General features: G+C 39.9%; 1 protein-coding gene across 1 annotated transcript in view; it reads right to left on the reverse strand.

Annotated features, from left to right (window-relative positions):
• Window positions 1–21,003: 21,003 nt before the first annotated feature.
• The window catches only part of dnah10 (dynein axonemal heavy chain 10), a 41,675-nt gene continuing 36,420 nt past the window's right edge, over window positions 21,004–26,258 (reverse strand). Inside the window, exons 75-79 of the mRNA XM_056257404.1 lie at window positions 23,107–23,318; window positions 22,372–22,539; window positions 21,616–21,796; window positions 21,384–21,529; window positions 21,004–21,271 (exon numbers count right to left, since the gene is read on the reverse strand). Coding sequence (XP_056113379.1) covers window positions 21,125–21,271; window positions 21,384–21,529; window positions 21,616–21,796; window positions 22,372–22,539; window positions 23,107–23,318 — 854 coding nt within the window. The 3' untranslated portion in view covers window positions 21,004–21,124. The remainder of the gene's footprint in view (window positions 21,272–21,383; window positions 21,530–21,615; window positions 21,797–22,371; window positions 22,540–23,106; window positions 23,319–26,258) is intronic.

Raw genomic sequence — 26,258 nt, forward strand, 5'->3', positions numbered from 1 at the left:
AATTGTACAGACAGTTTAATAAGAAGATACTTTATAAAGACAGTACATTACGCGTATACAGGCAGGAGCCATCTTGGAAAACCAGTCGAGCCACGAACGCTGTGCTAAGTGAGATGAACTGTGACTTGGAATCTCATAATATGGTCCGTTGTTTCCGGAAGAAACTATTTTAATAAACAGATATAATTCATGCATTTCCATGTAATTAGTTTCACAAACGTAATTCCTATCGACCAGCTCACTTAGCACAGCGTTCGTGACTCATCACCTCTATGCCTTCCAGCGTTACCCTAGTCTGTGAAGGATCATCTGCTGAGCCACCTTCGTGATGATCCTCAATGTGAGATGTTCCAGTTCCTCTTCGTTCCTATGAGTATAAAAAAAAAACATTAAAAAAAAACAGGAAATCTGCATTTACTTGCAACATCACTTGTTATTGTTCAGACTGTTGCAAAAAATCTATTGAATTGAAACACAGAATGAGAAAGAAATGTACCTTTATATTTTAAAATAAAATAAATCTCTTACAGCCTCTTACATTTGCAACATTATAAATGTCTATACTGTCACGTTTTTATCAATTTAATGCATACTTGCTGGATAAAAGTATTAATTTATTTTATTTCTTTAAAAAAAAGTTCTAATTGACCCAAAACTTTTAAATTGCATCTTAAAATATATTCAAATGGAAAACAGTTGTTTTAAATTGTAAAAATAATAATAATAATAATCACAATATTACAGTTTTTGCTGTATTTTGGATCAAATAAATGAAGGCTTGGTGGGCAGAAGAGACTTATTTTAAAAACATTAAACAATCTTACTGGTTTGTGTGTGTGTGTGTGTATATATATATATATATATATATACACACACACACACATTTTTTTCTGGTTATCAAAAATATATCTAAAAAGAAAAAAAAAACAATAATTAAATGTTACAAATTAGTCCATTATTAAATGCCTATAAATATAAAAATGAGTCTATTGAATAATATCTATTAATTTAAACAAAACAAGTTAATTAATGAAGACTTTTGTCCAGAGGTTTTGAACGAATCTCTTCAAAACATTTTAACAGTCAGTCAGTCACTACTGGAATAGCCAAACAGTAAATAAAGATCTACAATCTTTGTTTGAAGCCAAACTTTTGCTTAAAGGGCGTCTATTCGTGTCTTTGCATTGACTTTGTAATCTACTCGCGCAAATGATTAAATTCGCGTTCGGTGTGAACACACCATTAATGCATACGTGCCAACGTCATGGTCATATATTTCGAAAAACACAATAAATACTCTGACTACTATAAACACTTGACATAGCCTATTCGATGGAAGCACACTCGCTTAATAATTCAAATATACTCTCGTGCAAAGTCACTCATTTCATACATTAACTTGTAGACTACATAGGTGTTCATAACACGTTTCTAATTGTTGATGCAAAATTCGTAGCAATTCTGAAATTCAGTTTAAAATGCAATAAACGATTGAGTGTACCTTAAGTTAAACAAAGTTAAGCTTACCTCTTTTCAGCGTCTTCACATATGTGCTTCACAAAATGGCTCCAATTTTTGGCTGGAAAGGCATCACGGGAAATTGCATATCACGTGGCTCGTATAGTTACTTAAAATGTTATGCTCGATTTACTTAATTTTGAAGCAATTATTATAGTAGTTGACATGACATATGTTTTTTCATTTTATTTATGCATACATTTAAGTTCACCTAGTTACTTATATTTTTGTGTTACACACACTAAATATGTTAAGTAGAGGTTGAAAAGTTATGAATACTTAATTTTTTGTGTTAAATCTAATAACTTTTATAAGTAATGGTTGTTCAGCCAACGAATCGTTTTTTTAGAGTGTTGAGTGTGGACTCATATAAACACTGAACAGTGTAAATGAAACACTGGAGATGTACTGTATTACAAAAACACTTGCATATGGGTATTAAAGTTTATTTATCAAGTTTAAAGTATCAGATTTAAAAATAAAAATCTGTTTATTTCCATTACGATCAATAATTGTAATATAATGAAAGCCATTTGTTTTCTGGTAAAATAAGAATGACACCTTGCACTTGAAGAAAGCATGTATGAATGTATTCATTTCACAGTCAAGAAAACAACATTTGTGAAAATGACCTTTAGTAAGGATTAATCAGGATTTTGAGCTCACAGCACTTGAAATCTTAAGTTTATGTATTTTGAAGGTAAATAAGTTATTTGAACTTATATTTTTGAGTGACAGGGCCAAAATGCTAAATTTAAAGTAATGTTTAGTCAAGTACACTTGATTGTTTAAGTAAAGAAAACATTAGGGTTTACAGTGAACTGAGCAGATTGTGAAATACTCAGACCGACCCGTCTGGCACCAACAACCACACCACGCTCAAAATTGCTTAAATCACCTTTCTTTCCCATTCTGACATTCAGTTTGGAGTTCAGGAGATTGTCTTGACCAGGACCACACCCCTAAATGCATTGAAGCAACTGCCATGTGATTGGTTGATTAGATAATTGCATTAATGAGAAATTGAACAGGTGTTCCTAATAATCCTTTAGGTGAGTGTATATATATATATATATATATATATATATATATAATAGTAGTGATGTATTGAAGAAAGAAAGAAAGAAAGAAAGAAAGAAAGAAAGAAAGAAAGAAAGAAAGAAAGAAAGAAAGAAAGAAAGAAAGAAAGAAAGAAAGAAAGAAAGAAAGAAAGAAAGAAAGAAAGAAAGAAAGAAAGAAAGAAAGAAAGAAACATATGGTCCATTGCAAAATACTTTTCTGCTTGTTGGAGTTCTTGTCCAAGGTCCTGAAGATCAACTTATCCTAACTGGACTGTCTGTGGTGCTGAATTTTGAATAAAGAAAAATAAGCCCTGCAATTATTTTGTTTTGATATTCTTTATCTGATTCTGTTACTTTTCATCGTCATCATGCAGACATTTTAGCTTTAGCTTTTTCAGGTTCTTCAGTCCCACTGCTTTACAAAAACACATTGAAATGATTTTCATTACACACATTCCTCACATCTGAAAGAAAAAGGCTGATTGAGCTAGATCACATTTTCTTAATGGTGTTATGCAATGATCTCTTGTATAAGCATTTAGATTTTTGTACTGTAATTCTATGAACAAATATATAAAATGAACAAGAACACTGAGAATTTAAAAAGCTATGCATCTACTTTTCACAAAGTTTTCGCTATTAAAAACCATTGAATAACCATGACTAAAACCATTAATTTTGATATTACCATGTGAAGCACATTTTTAGGTTACCAAATAAAATATGTCTTACAGTGTGTATAAAATTGAAGCTGTTTCCTAGATATCTAAACTCCTGAAAACCTCAAGGCAGGCTCTCTTCTATTTGTCCTTGTAGTATAAAACTTTGGACAGTTTTCTTGGCATTAGGTTTGAAAAACTCAATTTTTTGCTAATGTAACTATAGTCAGCTGCATATTTTTGCATGTGCATGAAAAACAATCGTCAGCATACATTTGACAGACATCAGAGATATCATTAACATGACCCAAAATTGACTCTTTCTGGGACATCATAATCTAAATATCATGTAAAGTTACACTTCTCACACTCTTTACACTTCTTTACACTCATGTAAAGTTGCTTCTTAAATGCAATTTCATGGTGACATCTGATGAAAAGTTAATGTGTTTTGTTACGTCTCCCCTTTTTGTCTCATAGGGAACAACAGATAACTTCCCTCACTCCCTAACTAACCATTAAACAGGAGACAAGTTATGGCTATCCTCCACCCTACATTACCCACAAACTCTTAACTAATCATAAATGAAAAGAAAAATAACTTCAAGAGTCACGTTAGGACACACATTGTGACTACACACACCAAAGAGCGTGACCAGCGCTCACTTCTGGGCTTGGGGAGCGGAACAACCCCAAAACGCCGCGATGTTTCTCCCTTTCCTCAGCGCTCTCTCTGCTGCTTTATTAGACTCCTCAGGACACGCACCAATCAGTGCGCGGACAACACTCACGGGTTAACGAGCACAGGTGGAAGCCCTTAATCCTATTAAAGACACACAAGAAAAGAGAAAGAGAGAGAGAAGAAAAATACACATGCACATAACACTCCCGGTATGTTACAGACACACAATTAATACGTCCTTGGACGTAACAGTTTAGCCTACTCTACAAGTAAATCCACTTCACCAGCTAACAGCGATGCCATAGAAACCGAAGTTCAAACTAAATTCTATAAAGATGGCTGCGCGCTTGTTTCTCTGGCGCGTAAATAGGCTATGATGCAATTATAGAACATAATATCGAAACAATGGCAACAAACATCTGTGCGTCTATCGAGAGTTGTCCTCTGGGGCTGCACGAAAATATGCACGCAATGTTGTGTAGTCCAATTCACAAACAAATTACTCTTATGAGCCGGTTCTTTTTATTGAATCAAAAACATACACGACATGTAGACGGACTCACGAACAAATGACTCTTATGAGTCGGCTCTTTAGTGAAGCAAACAGTAGCCTATAGGCTACACTAATCCCGAAACGAAACTCTCATCAGTCAATTATTTTAATGAAGAGTTCACAAAGTCTGAAACACCACTAGTAGATATAATTTCGTTCATTTGTGATAAAAAATGGACATAACGGAAATATAGGCCTAAGGGCAAGGCCTAAATGAATTGCGATCAAATATGCAAATCTGTATTGATAGCTACACCAAGGAAAAGGGCTCATTTTTTGAGAGGTGTGGTGCTGCTTTCTTCACATTGGTTCCCTGATCTTGATCTTGGTCAGTACACCCTAGCCTTCTGTAGTAGGCTATACCACACATCAAACACAGACAGGTAGCCGGCTTCCTAGTCAGTGCAGAAAGGCCATTTATGCAGCTGAAAGCCAGGAAAGCAACGTTGAAAGCAACGGTGTGAAGATGAAAGGATACTCACAGCAATCTAATCAAATTTGTCAATCTCCAGTGGGCCAATTGTGATCTTTTATACTCACAGTAGTGGCTTAACCCTTGTGCCTCATTTTAAAAAAGTTACACACAGCTCCATAGAGGACAAAAATGTCCACATCAAAAAACTGTCATAAAATTTTGAAGCTTGGGAGCACAGACTTAAGTTTGGTATCATTTTAAAGAAGACCCCCATGGCAGATTATTGCTTAAGTAAATCAGAAAAAATTAATAAGTCAATCCAAAAAAAGTTATATGTTTAAGCTTATGTAAATTATTTATGAACATTATTTTATATAAAATATATATTTTATAAAACAAGTTGAACTCAAAAACGGCAAGAAAATCAAAGCCATTAATATAAATAAGTTGTGTTCCAAATTTGAGGTTGATATCTCAAAAAATGAGCTTTCAGTAAGATTTTGTTTGGGCGCAGTAACAGATTTTCCCCATTGCAGCAAAACTCCACTGGTGCACACAGTGATTGGATTTTAGATTTGCAGTTGAGTTTTTCCTCTCTCAATATTACAAACACACACACACACACACACACACACACACACACACACACACACACACACACACACACACACACACACACACACACACACACACACACACACACACACACACACACACACACACACACACACATATATATATATATTATAACACACATACCAACCACACTCTGACATCCATACCAACACACCCACACAAATATCGTTGCATAATTTATCCAATTGGCTCTATAATATGCCGAAGCAGAAAACAGGAATAAAGCGAGAATTTGATTAATAGACCAAACCTGAAAAAATGGCACCATATGATAAAAAATTGAAGCCTTGCCAACAGAATGAAAGTCTTTTTAACAAAGATTGCATTATTTTATAGTTAAATGGCCCTGGGATAAAAAAAGAAGAAGAAGCAGTTTTAATGGGTTTCAATGGGGCCATTTTTGTCCTAAAGGTGCTGAGTGGGAGTATTTTGTGTACCTAGTGCAAAAAGATTTTTTTTAAGGAAATAGTGGTGAAATAGTAAAATTACAATAAAAATACACACCTGTGCCAAATTTTATGCAGTTAGCATTAACACAGGCAAAGTGATAAAAAAAAACCTGACAAGACCAAAAATGTCCCTAAGGAGGCAAAAGGGTTAAGATGCATAAATCATACAGATCTCAATCTTCAGACATAGAGGATTGCAAGTCAAAAAAAGAGAGCAGATATCCACCTGTCTTATTTATAATACCATGCAAAACCAATGTCCAACCAAAACCAATTCATCTTATTGCTGTAGGGCATTGAGTCTGAGTGGTGATTATCCAGAGACAAAAATCATTTGCGTAGAGGCAGGATTTATAATGCTTGTTTGAAGCCAAGTCTTGGGTTGCAATGATCATTAATCAATGTACATATACTATTTTTTTTTACCTACACCTTCATCCAAATAATCAGCATAGATGTAAATGTCAGAGGTCAATGTGAGTTATGCAACTAACAGCCTGAATAACCCTGTATTATTAATTTCATATTCAGTCATCAGTATTTCCCAACCTTCACTCTCTCTGCCGGTGTTTCCATAGCAGCCACTCAGACAAAGAGTCTCCATAGAAGGTAAGATCTATGTCATTCTGGCTTCTCAGAGTCAACATAATCCCCCCCCCCCCTGAGACAGCCACAGCCGCTGGAAGGCTTTGAGACGGCATTTATATTCCAGACTGAATTTGCAGAATTTAGTCGGCATAACTGCATAGCATAATTATGAAATTATGAAAAAGTTTGGGGTCCACTTGACTTTTTTAAAGAAAGAAATTAACATGTTTATTTGGCATGGATACACTAGATTAACCAAACTGACAAAAAAATAAATGTTAGAGAATATTCCTAGTTCATATAAATGCGGCTTCCACAAAAAAATTTAAGCAACATAAGTGTTTCCAGCATTGATAGTAAGGAATGTTTCTTGAGCACCAAATCAGCATATTCGAATGATTTCTGAAGGATCATGTTACACTGAAGACTGGAGTAATGATGCTGAAAATTCAGCTTTGACATCACAGGAATAAATAACATTTTAAAATATATGAACAAAGAAAAGGGTTATTTTTAAACTGTAATAATATTTCACAATATTGTTGTTTTACTGTATTTTTGATCATATAAAACTTGGGGAGCATAAGAGACTTCTTTCAAACATGTTAAAAAATCTTACTGCCCCCAATTTTTTGAACAGTAGATAGCTTGCAAAAATGCTTTAATAAAAAACTGATTATGCTTGACAATAAAAAAAGTGTCTATTCTACACCCATGTAGAGAATACAATAATTAACATTACTAGAGACAAACTGTGAGGATGATCCGTGAACATTCCACTAGCATCTACGTACAGTATACATCACAGCATGGCAGCAGGCAACTTATTATGGATGACGGGGAAAGCAGGGCAGTAAATGGCCTCCATCTCCCCGCAATGACGTCACCCATTAGGTCCCAAACCAGCCGTGAGACGCAAGTGTGCTGGAACACGGATTTAGAACTGGGAAAGGGACTTTGGTTGTAGAACAGATTATAAGTCTGGCATCTGTGCCTGCTGTTTGAAGATTTAGAAACTAGATCATCTTTTCTTAGATGCACATGCAAAGAGCCATAAGCAGACTCAGATCTTCAAAATCTTAACATCTGCATTGATATCTTAACATGTTAGCACTTTCTCACATGTAACTGTGTTCTAATGGATTTGTTTGCAATATCATACCATACAACATTTGTGGCAGTGTATAGAATGAAATTCTGTGAACATTTGGCAAAATGAGCAGTACACAACAGAGCTTTTGCTGAAGTACTGTATCCCTTAATGCAATGCACTTGACCTTCCATGTCCAGTGTGAGTGATGAATCATAAGTGAAATCAGCTCAGAGGTTTTACATCGCTTTTTTGACTAAGCATTTGATTGAACTGCCAAAGGTTGAGACATTCAATTCAAATAACCCTTTTTATTGTAATCTAAGATTTCATAACATGTGCCAACTAATCACATAAACAGAAGAGGGCATTTTAGTTCTTTTTCCTAAATGAATCCCTTGAATTGTTGCCATTGCCAATGCAGTTTGACGGAAGCATCATCAGCAAGCAAGCATGCATCATTTGCTGAAAAATGTATTGAAATTGGTGTAGTTCTGCTTATTTAATTTAGTCTAAGTTCAGCTCCCCAACAGTGAGCTCCGGTTCCATGATGATGGGATGCAGTCCTCCTGTCTGATGCAGTGCTGGATCCAGGGAGCAAGAGAACAGCCTGAGGATATATCTGATTAATGTCACTGAAAAAAACGATCTGGCCTGTCTAAAGATTTCACACCTGATGCTGTCTGATGTTGTCACTAGATAGAGCAAAGTGTGGCTAAGACAGCTAAGAGAGTATATGCTCTCAGTATCAGTTTAATTATTATTATTATTTTAAATAGTATGTCTAAATTAAAAGGGGATTAAAGGATTAGTTCACTTTAAAAAAAAAATTTTTGCTGATAATTTACTCACCCCCATGTCATCCAAGATGTCCATGTCTTTCTTTCTTCAGTCGAAAAGAAATTAAGGTTTTAGATGAATACATTCCAGGATTTTTCTCCATATAATGCACTTCAATGGGCCCCAAACGGTTCAAGGTCCAAATGACAGTTTCAGTGCAGCTTCAAACGATACCAGACAATGAATAAGGGTCTTATCTAGCGAAACGATCGGTCATTTAAAAAATAAATAAAAAAGTTTAAGTTTTATAAGCACAAATGCTCGCCTTGCTCTGTTCTGTGATGACTCTGTTCTGTGAGACCTTTTCAACGTAATTGCGTATTACGTGACGTCACGAACGCGCATTCCTCAGGGAATGCCACTCGGGTGTTGCACTTTGGCATCTGGTTGCTGCCTCAATCTGATGTGACTGTGTCAAAGTCACAGACAGAGAACTGAGGTGCAGCTTTTCTTGATCCGTCATGATGGCGAATGAACACTCTGTTTGTTGTAGATGGTAACCTTCCAGTGGCACTTTTGGAAACGGTGGTGCATCCTCATGGATGACAACATTGTCAGGTGGAGGTGGTGGGTGTTGATATGACAGGATACTGCCAGTTTGTACCTTTCCAAAAATGGAGTCCACGAGTGGTTTGTCAGATGTGATGTTCATTCTGCAGATAAGGGGAAGAGAGTCTGGTTCCATGTCAGCATAGGCAGGTAGTGGGTTGAGGGTTGATGGGTCTGGTAGTTCACCACTGTATCCCTTGTAAAGTGTAGATCTGGAATAACAATATCAGGCCATTGTAGGATTCTTATGAGGTGTAACTGTATAGACTTCAGACTATCTAATAGTCGACTGCATTGTGTATTTCGTCGTAGCGGTACAGCCTGATCATGACATTTGAGATAACCAAGATGTCACTACGCAGCAGGAAAAGTACTCACTAGGAAATACACCATTATCTAACAGCTATCAATAACATATATTTTGCAACACATTGTAATCTGCCTATTTAATTGGACTCTGCATACCTAATTCCGCTTGCCGAAGTAGCATCTGGTTTGGGCTTCACTACAACCATGGCATCCACAGGTCCTGGCTTCACTCCCTATTTATTTATGAATGGTATTAGGAGAGATGCTAGTATGCATGTGATACAACTGGTATTGAAATGATACAAACCATTGTTCGTGGTTTATGACACTTCTCGGTTTCATGCCCATATTTTGCTCAAGTTTTGCTCCTAATTCCTCTTGAAGAGTAGAAACATCAAGTACAAAAGCAAGGAAGTTGGGCCTTATGTTTATAAAAGAATGAAGTAAAGATGACAGGACAGTTTTGAGTAGAACAATAGCTGAGTGGAATATTTTACTGTCTTTGCAGTCATCAAGTCAGGCAAAAGTAGTAATCTCATTATTGTTTACATTTTAAACCGAACTCCAATTTGTTTAACAGACCCAACAACAAAGCATGGCAATTCCCACTCAGCTATACCCTGTTCTGTATTAGGCCACCACTGTTCAGCTTTCGTGAAAACCACAAAGGTGCTCTCTTAGAAATGGTAATCAAAGCTGAAATGTGCTACTGGTGTTACGGTTGGTGTAGGCAGAGGAAGACGAGGAGATCAGGATTTCCAAAAACAATAGACTTTACTTAAATAAAGCAAAACAACAAACGGATACAGACAGGCAGACGGGCAGAGGATAACACACCTAACATCAACGTTACATAAACGAGAACCGACAAGGAGTGAGGGAGAACACAGGGTTTACATACACAGAGAACAGATTAGGGAAACAAGGCACAGCTGGGGCAAATGAACTAGACACAGGTGAATAAACTAAACACTAACGAGGAGCGGGAAACTGGAAACAGGACTGAACCAAATACACAAAGAACGGGGGAAACACAGGACATACATGTAACATTAGCTCCCCCTCCTGCAAGGCGCGTCCTCGCGCCGAGTAACATCAATAAGGGTGGGGGGGTGGGCGCCCTGGAGGCTGACGAGGGAGTGGCCTACCCGGAGCAGGAAGCCTCCAGGGCGGAGCAGGACATGCAGGAGGCCAGGGCGGAGCAGGACGTGCAGGAGGCCAGGGCGGAGCAGGACGTGCAGGAGGCCAGGGCGGAGCAGGACGTGCAGGAGGCCAGGGCGGAGCAGGACGTGCAGGAGGCCAGGGCGGAGCAGGACGTGCAGGAGGCCAGGGCGGAGACTTTCCCTCGGGTGGCCAGGGTGGAGACTTTCCCTCGGGTGGCCAGGGTGGAGAGGCCACTTCAGGTGGCCAGGGTGGAGAGGCCACTTCAGGTGGCCAGGGTGGAGAGGCCACTTCAGGTGGCCAGGGTGGCTTATATCCCCCCCCCAAAATTTTCTTGGGGGGAGTGACGGGTTCAGAGACAGGCTTGGGGGTTCAGAGACCAGCGGAGAAGGCTCGGGAGGACTGGACGGGACCAGCAGAGAAGGCTCGGGAGGACTGGACGGGACCAGCGGAGAAGGCTCGGGAGGACTGGACGGGACCAGCGGAGAAGGCTCTGGCTCGGCAGGCGCGCAGGGAAGCTCCGGCTCGGCAGGCGTGCGGGGAAGCTCCGGCTCGGCAGGCGTGCAGGGAAGCTCCGGCTCGGCAGGCGTGCAGGGAAGCTCAGGCTCGGCAGGGCTGCAGGGAAGCTCAGGCTCGGCAGGGCTGCAGGGAAGCTCAGGCTCGGCAGGGCTGCAGGGAAGCTCAGGCTCGGCAGGGCTGCAGGGAAGCTCAGGCTCGGCAGGGCTGCAGGGAAGCTCAGGCTCGGCAGGGCTGCAGGGAAGCTCAGGCTCGGCAGGGCTGCAGGGAAGCTCAGGCTCGGCAGGGCTGGACGTGACCAGCTGTGCGGGCTTGGCTGGGCTGGACGGAACCAGCGATGAGGGCTTGGCTGGGCTGGACGGAACCAGCGGTGCGGGCTTGGCTGGGCTGGACGGAACCAGTGGTGCGGGCTTGGCTGGGCTGGATGGAACCGGCTGTGAAGGCTCGGCTGGGCTGGACGGAACCAGCGGAGAAGGCTCGGGAGGACTGGATGCATGGGCCAGAACTGATGTGTGTGTAGCCCACACACACAAAATCGCCGCAGACATCACCATCAATGCAGTCTCCTCTTGAGTGGACTTACGTGTGGTGTGCTTAGTCTCTGGCGGATAGGCGTGCTCCAGTAGTGAAGGCGGCTCAGGCTCTGGCGGGCAGACGACGGGCTCAGGCTCTGGCGGGCAGGCGACGGGCTCAGGCTCTGGCGGGCAGGCGACGGGCTCAGGCTCTGGCGGGCAGGCGACGGGCTCAGGCTCTGGCGGGCAGGCGACGGGCTCAGGCTCTGGCGGGCAGGCGACGGGCTCAGGCTCTGGCGGGCAGGCGACGGGCTCAGGCTCTGGCGGGCAGGCGACGGGCTCAGGCTCTGGCGGGCAGGCGACGGGCTCAGGCTCTGGCGGGCAGGCGACGGGCTCAGGCTCTGGCGGGCAGGCGACGGGCTCACTACTGGACGGGATCGGCGGAGAAGGCTCTGGAACGATGCCCCATTTGGCAGCATGTGCTGACATCAACGGGGGATCGGCCATGCTGGAAACCAGTCCCGATTTCCCATAGACCGATCTGGGGGCTGGACTGATAGTGGGTGTGACGTAGAGAAACTCTGGAAGGGTGCTGGCGAGATCCTCTTCTCCAGAGCATACTGTGAATGTAGAATTACAGCACACCAGCACCCATTCCACAAAGGCGGCAAAATCATCCCGTGGACCTTCTCCGGACAACTGCGCTCTGTACGAGCCGTTTAGACTCACCAGATAGAATGTGCAGAGGCAGTAGTCCGGGTAGTGAGTCAAATACGCCGTCTCAAGAAAGGTCTGGGTGTGGTCCTCCAAAGTTTGATCCCCCTGTTCAAGACATAGGAGGCGAACAGCGGGGATAGTCATCTTACGGTCGGTTCTTCTGTTACGGTTGGTGTAGGCAGAGGAAGACGAGGAGATCAGGATTTCCAAAAACAATAGACTTTACTTAAATAAAGCAAAACAACAAACGGATACAGACAGGCAGACGGGCAGAGGATAACACACCTAACATCAACGTTACATAAACGAGAACCGACAAGGAGTGAGGGAGAACACAGGGTTTACATACACAGAGAACAGATTAGGGAAACAAGGCACAGCTGGGGCAAATGAACTAGACACAGGTGAATAAACTAAACACTAACGAGGAGCGGGAAACTGGAAACAGGACTGAACCAAATACACAAAGAACGGGGGAAACACAGGACATACATGTAACAACTGGAAGGAGAACGATCATCACTCAGTGATTTCTTGAATGTGTCTTACTGTGTATTTGTCTCAAACGGGAACCCCTTCACTGAAAAAAAAACTAAATAAAACTAAAAAAACTATGGAATTTTCTCCTCTCTCTCTCTCATATGGTAAATGGTAAATGGACTGCATTTATACAGCACTTTCACGGACCGACACTTGGTCAGGTGGAACCGGGGATTGAACCACCAACCTTCCAGTTTGTAGAAAATAGTGTTGGAACCGTGATCTCCTCTGAAGGACTGAGTACATTTGTGTTTGTGGACACGCATACAGACCAGGGAACATTCTGATGTTGTCAGTCAAGTTCTGAACAGGAACCAATCTTTGGAGAAGTTCATTTATTCACAAAGGTGGACAAAAACATTGTGTTGGCTCTTTAAACATTATTTTGATGATGACTTTTACTCCGATGCTGTGGAAAAGATGGAGCAGTAGACAGTCAGACATTGATAATGTTTTTGAGCATCAAAGAGACTTCTTTCAAAAACATTAGGACACTTAAATACTTATTTTGGCCACCAGTACATGAATCCAACAAATTTTTGAAAATAATTATTTTGAAGGTGGGGTTATGTGTCATGTATTGTGAAAAGAACTGTGTTTTGCCCTGTGTTGGACATTTCCTTTTTGACTGCTTAAAGGGTCACTCCACCCATTTCAACATTAATCTTTATTGAAAGTGGGTTATATATGTAGTCGAAATGTAAAAGAAATTTTGAATTTGGTGCCCTCTTGACCGAGAAAAGACAGAAAATAACTTTAGGGCGCATTTGTATGTAAGACAACAACTCCCACAATGCACCACGTTGCACAGCTCCGCAAGCCACTCCCACTAATCCAGAACAGCGCAAACATCAGAGAAATCACTCTTCCGTCTACAAGAAGGCTAGCTGCTAAATGAGTTTGAAATTCATTTCACAAAAAATGTCTAGTTAGTTGGCTGTGGCGAGCAGGACGAGGGCGAGGGACGTGAGAGGACGACGCGAGTGATAATGAATGGCACCTGTGCAGCGGTCTCATATCTCTCACGGAGGAGCGGAAGCATAAAAGGAACAGGCCTGATTTTATGTTTTGTTTCTGTTGTGTGTGGCCAGCTGGCTTATACTTTTGTTTTGTATTTGTTTATTTTACTATTAAAATGTTTAAATGTTCGCCGGTTCCAGCCTCCTTCTTCCCACAACAACGAACCCCGTTACATTGGCAAACTCATTAGTGAATTACTCGTTTGTATTTCTTTCTATATGGTGAATTATTGCATGATACCTGGATTTTCAGTCAGGCGAAACTAGGATGGTTCACATCACAACACAAACGTCCGTGTGGTCGTCTGATTCAGAGATTTCGTCTAGGAGAAATTGCGATCGTTGAAATTCTTTGCAGCAGACGGACTCTATCTGTGTCCGTAGCGCACAGCGAGAGCACACGCACCAGCAGCCCGCCTCAGCTCGACCCAGTCCGGGCTCCTCGTTCGCGACAGGCAGCCGCCTCCTGATCCTCCATCAGCCTCAGCTGCTCTTCACTATATTGCGGCTCGTAAAGATAGCCACGAAGAGCGGATTCGAGCAGCAGAATTTCAAAATCCTCTACTTCCATATCATGTTTAGTTTCTTCCGTCATTGTCGTAACTTCCTATCTCCACAGCGCTTGTTAGCTTAGCTTATAAACAAGATGGCTGATATTGCTTTCAGTATCTGCAAGTGAAGTCCCACCCACTGATCTGTGATAGCTCTGTTAGCGCATTAGGCACAACCCCCTATGGGCGGGTTTGAAAGGGTGGGAATTTGTGCTTGTAGTCTATACAGAAATCCCCCCTTTTTACACTTCCTCCTACAATGACGTCAAATGACGATTTTTGCGTCATTGTAGGAGGAAGTGAAAAAGGTAAATAGTAGATTTCTCTCGTCTCAGGGGAAAATGAAAGAATGTTGCACGACCATTCAATAGTATGACTGGTTGTCTAACAATGGACCTCTTAATGCAAATGGGTGGAGTGACCCTTTAAAGGATTAGTTCACTTTTAAAAAAACTTTTGCTGATAATTTACTCACCCCCATGTCATCCAAGATGTCCATGTCTTTCTTTCTTCAGTCGAAAAGAAATTAAGGTTTTTGATGAAAACATTTCAGGATTTTTCTCCATATAATGCACTTTGCTGGGCACCAAACGGTTCAAGGTCCAAAAGACAGTTTCAGTGCAAACTGCAAACTGTTCAAATGGCTTTAAACGACACCAGACGATGAATAAGGGTCTTATCAAGCGAAACGATCGCTCATTTAAAAAAGAAATAACAAAGTTTAAGTTTTATAAGCTCAAATGCTCGCCTTGATCTGTTCTGTGTGACTCTCCTGTTCGAACTCGTTCATCAAAATGAACGAATCTTTTTCCGAGTCAATTCGTTCATTTCGTTCGTTAAATGAACCAAATGACTCGAAAAAAGATTTGTTCAATTTGATGAACGAGTTCGAACAGGAGAGTCACGAACGTGCATCACAGAACAGAGCAAGGCGAGCATTTGACATTATTTTTGAAATGACCGATCGTTTCGCTTGATAAGACCATTATTCATCGTCTGGAATCGTTTAAAGCCCTTTGAACAGTTTGCAGGTTGCACTGAAACTGTCTTTTGGACCTTGAACCGTTTGGTGCCCAGCAAAGTGCATTATATGGAGAAAAATCCTGGAATGTTTTCATCAAAAACCCTAATTTCTTTTCGACTGAAGAAAGAAAGACATGGACATCTTGGATGACATGGGGGTGAGTAAATTATCAGCAAAAGTTTTTTTTTAAAGTGAACTACTAATCCTTTAATGTATTTATATTCTGTAGTTTTATGAATGTAATGGTTGCTATTTCATTATAATAATTGTATAAGCTAAACAACCAATGCCTCTACAATAATTTTGTCAAATGCTAACGTTTTGTTTAGGATTTTATGTACTTTTTTTTTTTTTTTTTTTTTTTTTTTTTACAATTTGTGCAGTGATGGACAGCACATAATGTGTTAATTTAAAGTAACACCAGGTTACTTTTGCTCTCGGGGTCCCCCTACAGTTGGGAAACAGTATTGTCCTCTAGACCTCTACTACTGTCGTAAACTCTGTCATCCTACATGCACGTGCAATTGTTGACAACCACGATAGCCCTGAACACTGTAGGAGGAGGTCACATGCAGGTGTTCTGCTTGCGTCTTGTCTGAAATGTCTTCATCCCAGGTACAGTGGCATATATTTCAGCATGTCATATGAATATAATTTCATGGGTTTTATTTTTTTCTAACGACAAATGATCGCGATGATCACGTTTACAAGCCAGCGTCATTATAGTAGCCTAGTCTATTGGTTACCGTTTTACTGGATCTATATGATACTTCAATGCAATGTTTGAGTGGTAGATAATAACCATATATCGTCAATATTATAATATCAAGCTACCATAAATGAATCTGCAAATTTTACAAATCGATTTGCATTATAGCTTGAGGCAAGACAAATAAACAAATATCACAGACATGTTAGGTATCCTAAAATATGATTTTGTACATCTTATATATTTACTTGCAAGAATGTAGCCCCTACCAAACTTGTACAAGCCGTTTAGACATAGGCTTTCATTTGACTTTTTGTTTTGTTTTTTGCCAAGTCTGCATCGGTCGGGCACCCCTCCTCCTCCTTCAGCTCACGCCAGCGAGAAAATGCTGGCCCAATTCTGTTCTGCCTTTAACGCGATCACTTTCTCTTTTTTTCTTTTTGCTTTGCTCCGATAAAACCTTTGCTTTCTTGTTTTTCTGTGCTGCTTCGGCCATGACTATAACATTTGGCTCGCACGTCCGATTTTAAGGAAGTGGGGGTGGTGGTGGAAGTGACGTATATGCCGTAAAGCAGTCGAATTTTGTAGTTCTCTTTGTTCGCCGGTTACTACCCGAAACCCGAAGTTTAAAAGTACGATTAAAAACGCTACCGACCCCGTCAGGCTATGGCAGACGTGTCATTCAACCTATTGTAAGTCGATGTACCATCACAAGAGACTTGGAAATATATTATGAAGGTTGAAAAGTTACCTGGTGTTACTTTAACAGGTTTACACATCTTTGTGCTAACCGTGGCTTTCTGACATATTTACTTTGTTAAAGGAGCTGTATGTAAGAAATTTATGTCAATTATTCATAAAATGGCCCTGATATGTCACTAGACATTAAGAAATCATGTTCATTTCAAATACTTATATCACTGACAACAGTAGTCCGGCCAGGATATTGTCATTTAAAATGTGAAGTTGCAGCCCTCAACTGATATTGATGTTGTCATGTTGTGTTTTGGTCTGATGCTCCACCCTCCACCTATCTACCAATCACGAAGTCATTAATGTCAGTAGTGTTGCGGGATCCGGGTTGCCAGCTCTGCTCTAGTTACCACTTCTTGGAGCAGACTACGTTCCTGCTGGATCCTGCAGCCTATCTGGCAACCTCGAGTCAGGGAGGGGATACACCGCTCTACAGTAATTTGAAAGTGATTGCAGTACCAGTTTTGGCCACAATCTTACATACAGCTCCTTTAAAATTAACACAAAACCCTAAACTCACCCACCTCATTTTACACATTAATGTGTACAAATTTAACACATCATTTCCAGCATTGGTAGACTGTTTATTTTGTGATGTATATGAAATGTTTGTAAAATTTTTTTTTAAAAAAAATGGTATATCAAAATTATGAAATCTAATTTATATTTAGTACAAATAAAAATAATTACAGTAGTGTACTGATTAGCTTGATTTTTACAGTAATGCACTGTATTACACAATTACAGTACCATGTAGTTTGTAAAACTGAAATACGGTTATGGTACTGTAAATCTTAATACTTACTGTAAAAAAAACCTCGAAAAGTCTAACTGTATATATATATATAAACCTGATGATGTGATGCAGTCCTCCTGTCTGATGCAGTGCTGGGTCCAGGGAGCAAGAGAACAGCCTGAGGATATATCTGATTAATGTCACTGAAAAAAAACGATCTGGCCTGTCTAAAGATTCCACACCTAATTTTAGTTTTAGTGTTATTTTTTACAAAATCTATTTACAGACCCCATGTCTCATATGCTCGTCTCAAACCTTTTTAACCAAGTAAAACAAAACGGTAACACTTTACAATAAGGTTCATGAGTTAACATTAGTTAACTACCTTAACATGAACTAAGAATGAGCAATACTTCTTCAGCATGTATTGATCTTAGTTAATATTAATTTGAACATCTACTAATACGTTAATAAAACCAAAGGTTGTATTTGTTAACATTAGTTAATGCACTGTGAACTAACATGAACAAACAATGAACAGCTGTATTTTTTATTACCTAACATTAACAAAGATGAATAAATACAGTAACAAATGTATTGCTCATTTTTAGTTCATGTTAGTTAATACATTAACTAATGTTAACTAATGAACTTAATTGTAAAGTGTTACCAACAAAAACAAAACAGTTCCTTAGCACTAACTTTGATAAGTGAAATCAGCCTGTATGTGACCAGAGCGCCCCCCAGTGTCTGAACAGTGGAACAGATGAGATATATGGAAGATATACACTCACCGGCCACTTTATTAGGTACACCTGTCCAACTGCTCGTTAACACTTAATTTCTAAGCAGCCAATCACATGGCGGCAACTCAGTGCATTTAGGCATGTAGACATGGTCAAGACAATCTCCTGCAGTTCAAACCGAGCATCAGTATGGGGAAGAAAGTTGATTTGAGTGACTTTGAACGTGGCATGATTGTTGGTGCCAGAAGGGCTGGTCTGAGTATTTCAGAAACTGCTAATCTACTGGGATTTTCACGCACAACCATCTCTAGGGTTTACAGAGAATGGTCCGAAAAAGAAAAACATCCAGTGAGCGGCAGTTCTGTGGGCGGAAATGCCTTGTTGATGCCAGAGGTCAGAGGAGAATGGCCAGACTGGTTCGAGCTGATAGAAGGGCAACAGTGACTGAAATAACCACTCGTTACAACCGAGGTATGCAGCAAAGCATTTGTGAAGCCACAACACGCACAACCTTGAGGCGGATGGGCTACAACAGCAGAAGACTCCACCGGGTACCACTCATCTCCACTACAAATAGGAAAAAGAGGCTACAATTTGCAAGAGCTCACCAAAATTGAACAGTTGAAGACTGGAAAAATGTTGCCTGGTCTGATGAGTCTCGATTTCTGTTGAGACATTCAGATGTTAGAGTCAGAATTTGGCGTAAACAGAATGAGAACATGGAACCATCATGCCTTGTTACCACTGTGCAGGCTGGTGGTGGTGGTGTAATGGTGTGGGGGATGTTTTCCTGGCACAATTTAGGCCCCTTAGTGCCAATTGGGCATCGTTTAAATGCCACGGCCTACCTGAGCATTGTTTCTGACCATGTCCATCCCTTTATGGCCACCATGTACCCATCCTCTGATGGCTACTTCCACCATGTCACAAAGCTCTAATCATTTCAAATTGGTTTCTTGAACATGACAATGAGTTCACTGTACAAAAATGGCCTCCACAGTCACCAGATCTCAACCCAATAGAGCATCTTTGGGATGTGGTGGAACGGGAGATTCGCATCATGGATGTGCAGCCGACATATCTGCGGCAACTGTGTGATGCCATCATGTCAATATGGACCAAACTCCCTGAGGAATGCTTCCAGCACCTTGTTGAATCTATGCCACGAAGAATTGAGGCAGTTCTGAAGGCAAAAGGGGGTCCAACCCGTTACTAGCATGGGGTACCTAATAAAGTGGCCGGTGAGTGTATATATATATGCTTTAGAAATCATTTCTTCATGTTCATTGGAATGCTTCCTCATCTGTTCCACTGTTCAAACACTGAAATCACATGATGAAATAAATGTTTTTCTCCAAAACACATTGGCCATAATTATTGGCACCCTTTTATTAAATACTTTTTGCAACCTCCTTTTGCCAAGATAACAGTTTTCTTCTAAAATGCCTGATGAGTTTAGAGAAGACCTGACAAGAGATTAGAGACCATTTCTTCATGTTGGCGCTTCTTCTCTTCAGTTCACCTCACTCATTTTCATCAGGGTTCAGGTCAGTGGACTGGGATGGCAGTGGCAGGAGCTTCATTTTGTGCTCAGTGACACAGTTTTGTGTTGATTTTGATGTTTGTTTTGGATCGTTGTCCTGATGGAAGATCCAACCACGGCCCATTATAAGATTTCTAGTAGAGGCCGTCAGGTTTTTTTTTTATCTGTTGGTATTTGATCGAATCCATGATGCCATGTGTCTGAACAAGATGTCCAGGACCTCCAGCAAAAACATAGGCCGACATCATTAAAGATCCATCAGTATATTTAACCGTGGCGTGGGCATGGGGTACTTTTTATCCCTGTTTGCACCAAACCCGTCTGGTGTGTTTGCTGCCAAAAAGCTCTTTTTTTAGTTTCATCTGACTATAGAATCCCGTCCCTGTTCCAGTCGTGTCTGACAACTGAATATGCTGGGGTTTGTTTTTGGATGAGCGAGGAGGATTTTCCTTGAAACCCTCCCAAACAACATGTGGTGATGTAGGGATTTTTTTGGGGGGTTTTTGTAGGCTTTCCGAGCCCTAGACTAAACTCATCTCTGCAATTCTCCATTTGTGATCTTTGGACACTTGAACCATCCTCCTCGCTGTGCATTAGGACGATATACACACATGTCCTCTTCCAGGCAAATTCATAACATCTTTAGTTTAATGGAACTTCTTAATTGTTGCCCTGAAGGTGGAAATGGGAATTTTCAATGCTTTAGCTATTTATCTAATATTTAGCTATATCTAATAATATTTTATTTCAACTTTATATCAAAACACTTTCTGATAGATTTAGTTAACAATGACAAAACGGGTTCAGAGCATCTACATGCAGAGTTATTCATGGAAAACATATTGTGCTGTCAATAATGAATTTTGTGGCAGGTTTTATAACAATAAATTGTGATTGTTTTTTTGTTGTTGTTCTAGTTGCTTTGAACAGATTAATCTAAAAATTTTAAGTTTTTCTGCTTGTTAAGAGTGCATTTAAGCAAGCAGAAAATGATTCTTATTTAACTTTTTTGTGAAATCAACTAGTTTGAGATCTTTTCTCAAAGACTGAACACAACAGGTTCTAGCAGCAATAATTGGTGTGCTGCCACCCAGTGGTGAAACAGAAAACACTTTGACAGCGTTAGAGGTGTTTTAAAATTGTAATAAATATCATTGGTCACAAACAAAACATTCTACTATTATATGAAGTTATTCATATATTTTATGTTATTCTTATAAATAATTGAATTTCATAACAGTTAGAGTCTCAGTCAGCATTGAGGCACAGACACACTCCCTGCAGTACCCAGTGAGAAATGTGCTTGGTGGTGAAAAGATCCGCCTCAAACACCAGTCCAACACCCATAGCATTCCTCCTCATTGAGGTGGTGTAGACTGGACTCTTCAGGGTGTTCTACAAAATAAGCCAAAGATACACTTTACTTACAGATTACACGGATTTCCAGACAGATATTCTGAGATGTCATGAACTGAACACCCGATTTAAAAAAAAGAGTCAGTCTTGCCTGGAGTTTAAGGCGGCGTGCTTCAATGGGAATGATTTTGAGAATGGGAAGTTGAGACACTAGAACTCTGGGTTTGCTGCGCACCAAACAGCCCTGTTCAATGTCCCAGTCTGCCCCCTCCAGATACAGTCCTGATACATAACATCCTGACAGAAAACAAAGAAGAACATGTGTTTGAGTCTCAATGTCCTCATGTTCATTTTTTTATGTGCAGGATGTTGTGTGCTCTCACCCTGTCCTGGCCTCTCTTTGACCTCGTCCTCACTCCTGTAGTGTGTAACCTGTGTGTAGAGAGTGGAGTGATCCAGAGGCCAGCCGTTCTTCCTGCAGGTGGCCTGGACCAGTGCTGTCAGGTACGATTCTGGGATATGCAAGCCTGACAACCACATCACGTAGGGCTCTCCCTCATCCACCTACATAAATGAGATCAAACGTATTTATTTATTTAGTAGCACATTTGATAAATTCAATTAGAAGTTGATTTACAGGAGCTGAGATAGTAGACATAATGAACATACAGCGGAGGTCAAAAGTCCACACTGAAAATTTGGCATTTAAAAATTGATTTAAACCAGGGCACAGGAAGTTTGAAAAAACATGACATTAAATAAGTAAGAAATATTTAAAGGTCTGAAAATATATTTAAAATGTAAAAAAATATGTTTTAGAGGTAACACCTCTGCTATTCAACCATTGCAAATTATTTTATTTTTTCCAGCAAGGATGCATTAAATTGATCGAAAGTGACTATATAAACTTTTACATTGTTACCAAAAAAAATTAATTTCAAATAAATGCTGTTTTCTATTCATCAAGGAACTTAGAAAAAAATGTATCACGGTCTTATATATATATTAAAATAAAAATTTTATTTTAAATTGTAATATTTAATTTTTTTACTGTTTATTTTGTATTTTTTGATCAAATAAAGGTAGCCTTGGTGAGCATGAGACTAATGTTTCTATATGGTGTGATATTTGATTCTCACCCATGAGCTGTACTGTTCATGTCGTCTCTTGAAGTGGATCATCCAGTTCCCTAGAGATTTTAGAGTATCTGGTGCCAGTTTCCTCCAGATAACAGGAATATGCCCATTAAAAAGAGCTCTCGCCACCTCATCTAACTCGCTGCTCATTCCCACCTCACCAGCCAGGGCCTTTAGACAGAAAGCAAATATGGTCTACTGAGAAACCTACTTTTTTTTTTTTCATATTTTATAAACAACCAAAGTATATCATAAACAGTTGTATTAAAGGTGAACTATGCAGGTTTTTTACTTCAACCGAACAGCTTCAGAGTCATTGGAATGGTTATATTACTCTTTTCGGGTTGACTGGTGGTCGTTTGGCATCCCCCTATCGCATGTGAGCGGAAAAAACACACTTGCAACTTTGAGCCGGCGGACCGCCGGCCGCAGCATCAGGAAGTGTCGCGTGATATCAGGTCTCGCGATGTAACGAATTGCTTTACGGCAAAAAAGATCTGATAAAATTCTGATAAAATGAGCATCAAACAGAAATAACCCGGCGCCGTATACATGTGGTGTTTGAGGCGCACATACAATACAGACTGCCGACAGCAGTCTATTTACGACAGTACAAGTACTCCACAGCGACTCTAGGGGTCGCTGTTTGACAAAAACGGAATTCCTGCATAGTGCACCTTTAATTGTTAGCTGTAATAGTTTGATTATTTTCTTTCTCCCTGTCTTCATGTTACTCACTCGCTGTAGTTCAGCCAGAGAACGTCTCATCCTGATCGTAAGTTTGTTGAAGCGCTCCAGCTCTTGTAGTAGTACTACAGTTGTGGGGGAGATCTCCAGCCCCAACTTCTTGCGGATCACGTCCAGGTCAAACGCTTCGGGCAGTTTGCTCTGAATGTCCCGTGCCACCTGGCTGATGTACTCATCTCTACTAATGCCACCGCCAGAGTCACCTTAAGATCATACATGGAAGTAATTGTATTTAAAGGCAGCAAGCATTTTAAAATAAAGAAAAACAACAGAGGATTGATATGCTATATATACACTACCATTCAAAAGTTTGGGGTCAGTGAGAATTTTAAAGAAATCAATACTTTTATTTATCAAGGAATAATTAATTTGATCGAAAGTGACAGTAAAGACATTTATAATGTTACAAAAGTCTTTTGAACTTCCTATTCATCAAAGAATCCTAAAAAAAACATTGATAATAATAATAAATGTTTCTTGAGCATCAAATCCTCATATTATAATGATTTGTGAAGGATCATTTGACACTGAAGACACTGACACTGGTGATGCTGAAAATTCAGCTTTGATCACAGGAATAAATTACACTTTACTATATATTCACACAGAAAACAGCTGATTTACACTGGAATAATATTTAATACTATAACTGATTTTTGTTGTATTTTTAATCAAATAAGCGCAGCCATGGTTAGCAGAAGAGAATTCTTTTAAAAGAATTTAAAATCGTACCGACCCCAAACTTTTGAACGGTAGTGTATATATATATATATATATATATAGACACACACACACACAATATATTTTGCATATTATTTTTGTCTCAAAGCTGCAGTCCGTATCTTTTCCTCTTTGTCGCCATCTCTCTGTTCGAAATCTGTAACTGCAGTGATTCGCGGAATTATTATCTTTACGTGGGTTGTAAATCGGCATGAAACAGCGCGGATGAACACAGTGCTTTGAGGCGAGTGCTGCTGTCAGTCACCGCGCTGTGTGGATACTGTCATACAGAATCACAAAAACACTTTTTGAAAGTTTGACCAACATAAGAATTTTCTTAAGAAAATGTCTTCTGAACAAGTAAGTAAAATCCATTTTTGTTCTGACCAACTAAGGGGGAAAAAGCATTCGACATGATAAGCTTCGTTAGATTTAATCAACGCGATTTACAGCAACCGTGCAAATTATAGCCTACTTTGTCCTCAAATTGTTCATGTTAACAACATCAGCATTGCGTGACTAATGTTAAATTTAATGTGTTTTATGGTTACCTGTGTAGTTCAGAATTCATATTCTCCATAATAGCAAAACGAGAAAGGCACAACAAAGGAAACTCCTTAACTGTGTGAATTAAGAAAACGTACTGTTACACGATTGAACTATTGAAATGTCTTACTTGTTCAGCAGAAAAAAGCCGTCTCTTCTTCCGTTTTGAACCCCTTCAAAACACGGAGTTCACGCACTTTTCAAAAGCCCCGCCGATGTTTAAATCCTTGTGTTCGCATGAGACGGTTTCTTTCTCTTTCTCTAGCCACCTTAAATCCGAAGTACGAAGTCTTTTGGGTTTTATAACTGCTGAATCTCCAGTTGACACTGATGATTGTTGTTTGGATCTTTCTGGATGCCATAAGTTTAATTATGTAAAGTGCTGCGAGAAAAGCCTATACATCTAAACATCTCGTCACGCGCAGTATAGCCGGCTAGACGAAACTCCTTCTTTATGTGTACGGGTGTGACGTAATGACGCAAAGACATGCTCGAATTTCCCGCGGAAACCCACCAGTACCACTGGAATTAAAATCATTATTACAAGCTAACCGTTTTGAATCTAGCTATGGCAAGCAGATAGTTTTGACCACTGGCAGAATACGTTTTTTTAATATAATTATTTTGGATTATTTTTAACTTAAAAAAGTTACGGACTGGAGCTTTAAGTGGCTTAAGTGGTTTTTTGAATATTCCCTTTCATGCAGTGTGTAATATAGCTGTTTGTGAATGTAAACGTTGCAAAGTTGTAAAGTCGAAAGTGCACGATAAATAGTTATTGTCTCCCAAATGAAAGAATCGACTCTGAACCGCTTTTACAAGTCGTTTGTATTTCGAATCCCACTGCCTTACGGTTCTACGTCACTAGAAAATACATTTGCATAATGCTTGCCTATGTTGTACGTTGTCCGCCCGCGAACAACTTGACCAGCCCTCAACACGTAATTTTACTGACGACTGCTTCTCAAATCTCTGAGTTCAACACGGGATTTGCAAAACGCTTGCTCTTGAAAGATACACACAGGTCAGTACACACAGTTTATTTGGACCAACTTGCTCCTCAGAATCACAACCTGTAAGTATGACTAATTATTGATGTATATATACATAAGAAAAATAAGAAAAAATGTACACATCTTCACCCTGTTCAAAATGTTTCACCCCTTGGCTCTTAATGCATCGTGTTTCCTTCTGAAGCATCAGTGAATGTTTCCACATTTTTTAATGGACATTGGTAGATGTAAACATGTGTGGTGGTCACAATTATGAAAATGGGACTTCTGATAAACTTGGATTTTATATATGTAAAAAATATTGCGGTGGCAGAATGCCAGTCTGTCCCTCAAGGGTGAACGTGATTTCACCAAGTACCACATGTTCCTGGATCAACATCTTTGTTGATCCTGAATCAACTTTCCAATCAACCAATCAGATTTGAGGGACAAGTTTACAGTTTATGTCAAGTTTAGGCTTCGAACCAGAGTGAAGTACTTAAACATCAGTGTTATTAACCTTTCATTACCCTCTGATTTTAGGGAAAAGTTATGGGTAGGGTTAGGTTTAGGGGTAGGGATTGGGACAGGAATGTTGATCCAGGATCAACAAAATATGTTGATCCAGGACCATGTCTTACTTGTCAAAATCACAAGTCTTACTTGACTGTCATTTAAGTCTGAAGCAAGACGCAACCCATAGAAATGCGTTATGGCAATGACGTCTCAGATAGTCTGATGGCAGATAAAATAAATGAGTTTCGAGTGATTCCTTACTAAAGTGCGCATCAAATATGCTAAACACGGAAGCTCGAACATGAGTGTGTGACGTGCCAGAATGGTTCTCTCGCATGCACATTTGATCAGCTTCTTTTCCTTTTAATG

The sequence above is a fragment of the Rhinichthys klamathensis genome, unplaced genomic scaffold (assembly GCF_029890125.1).
Source record: "Rhinichthys klamathensis goyatoka isolate OS25496 unplaced genomic scaffold, OSU_Roscu_1.1 h1tg000137l_1, whole genome shotgun sequence".
In the NCBI taxonomy this organism is placed as follows: Eukaryota; Metazoa; Chordata; class Actinopteri; order Cypriniformes; family Leuciscidae; genus Rhinichthys; species Rhinichthys klamathensis.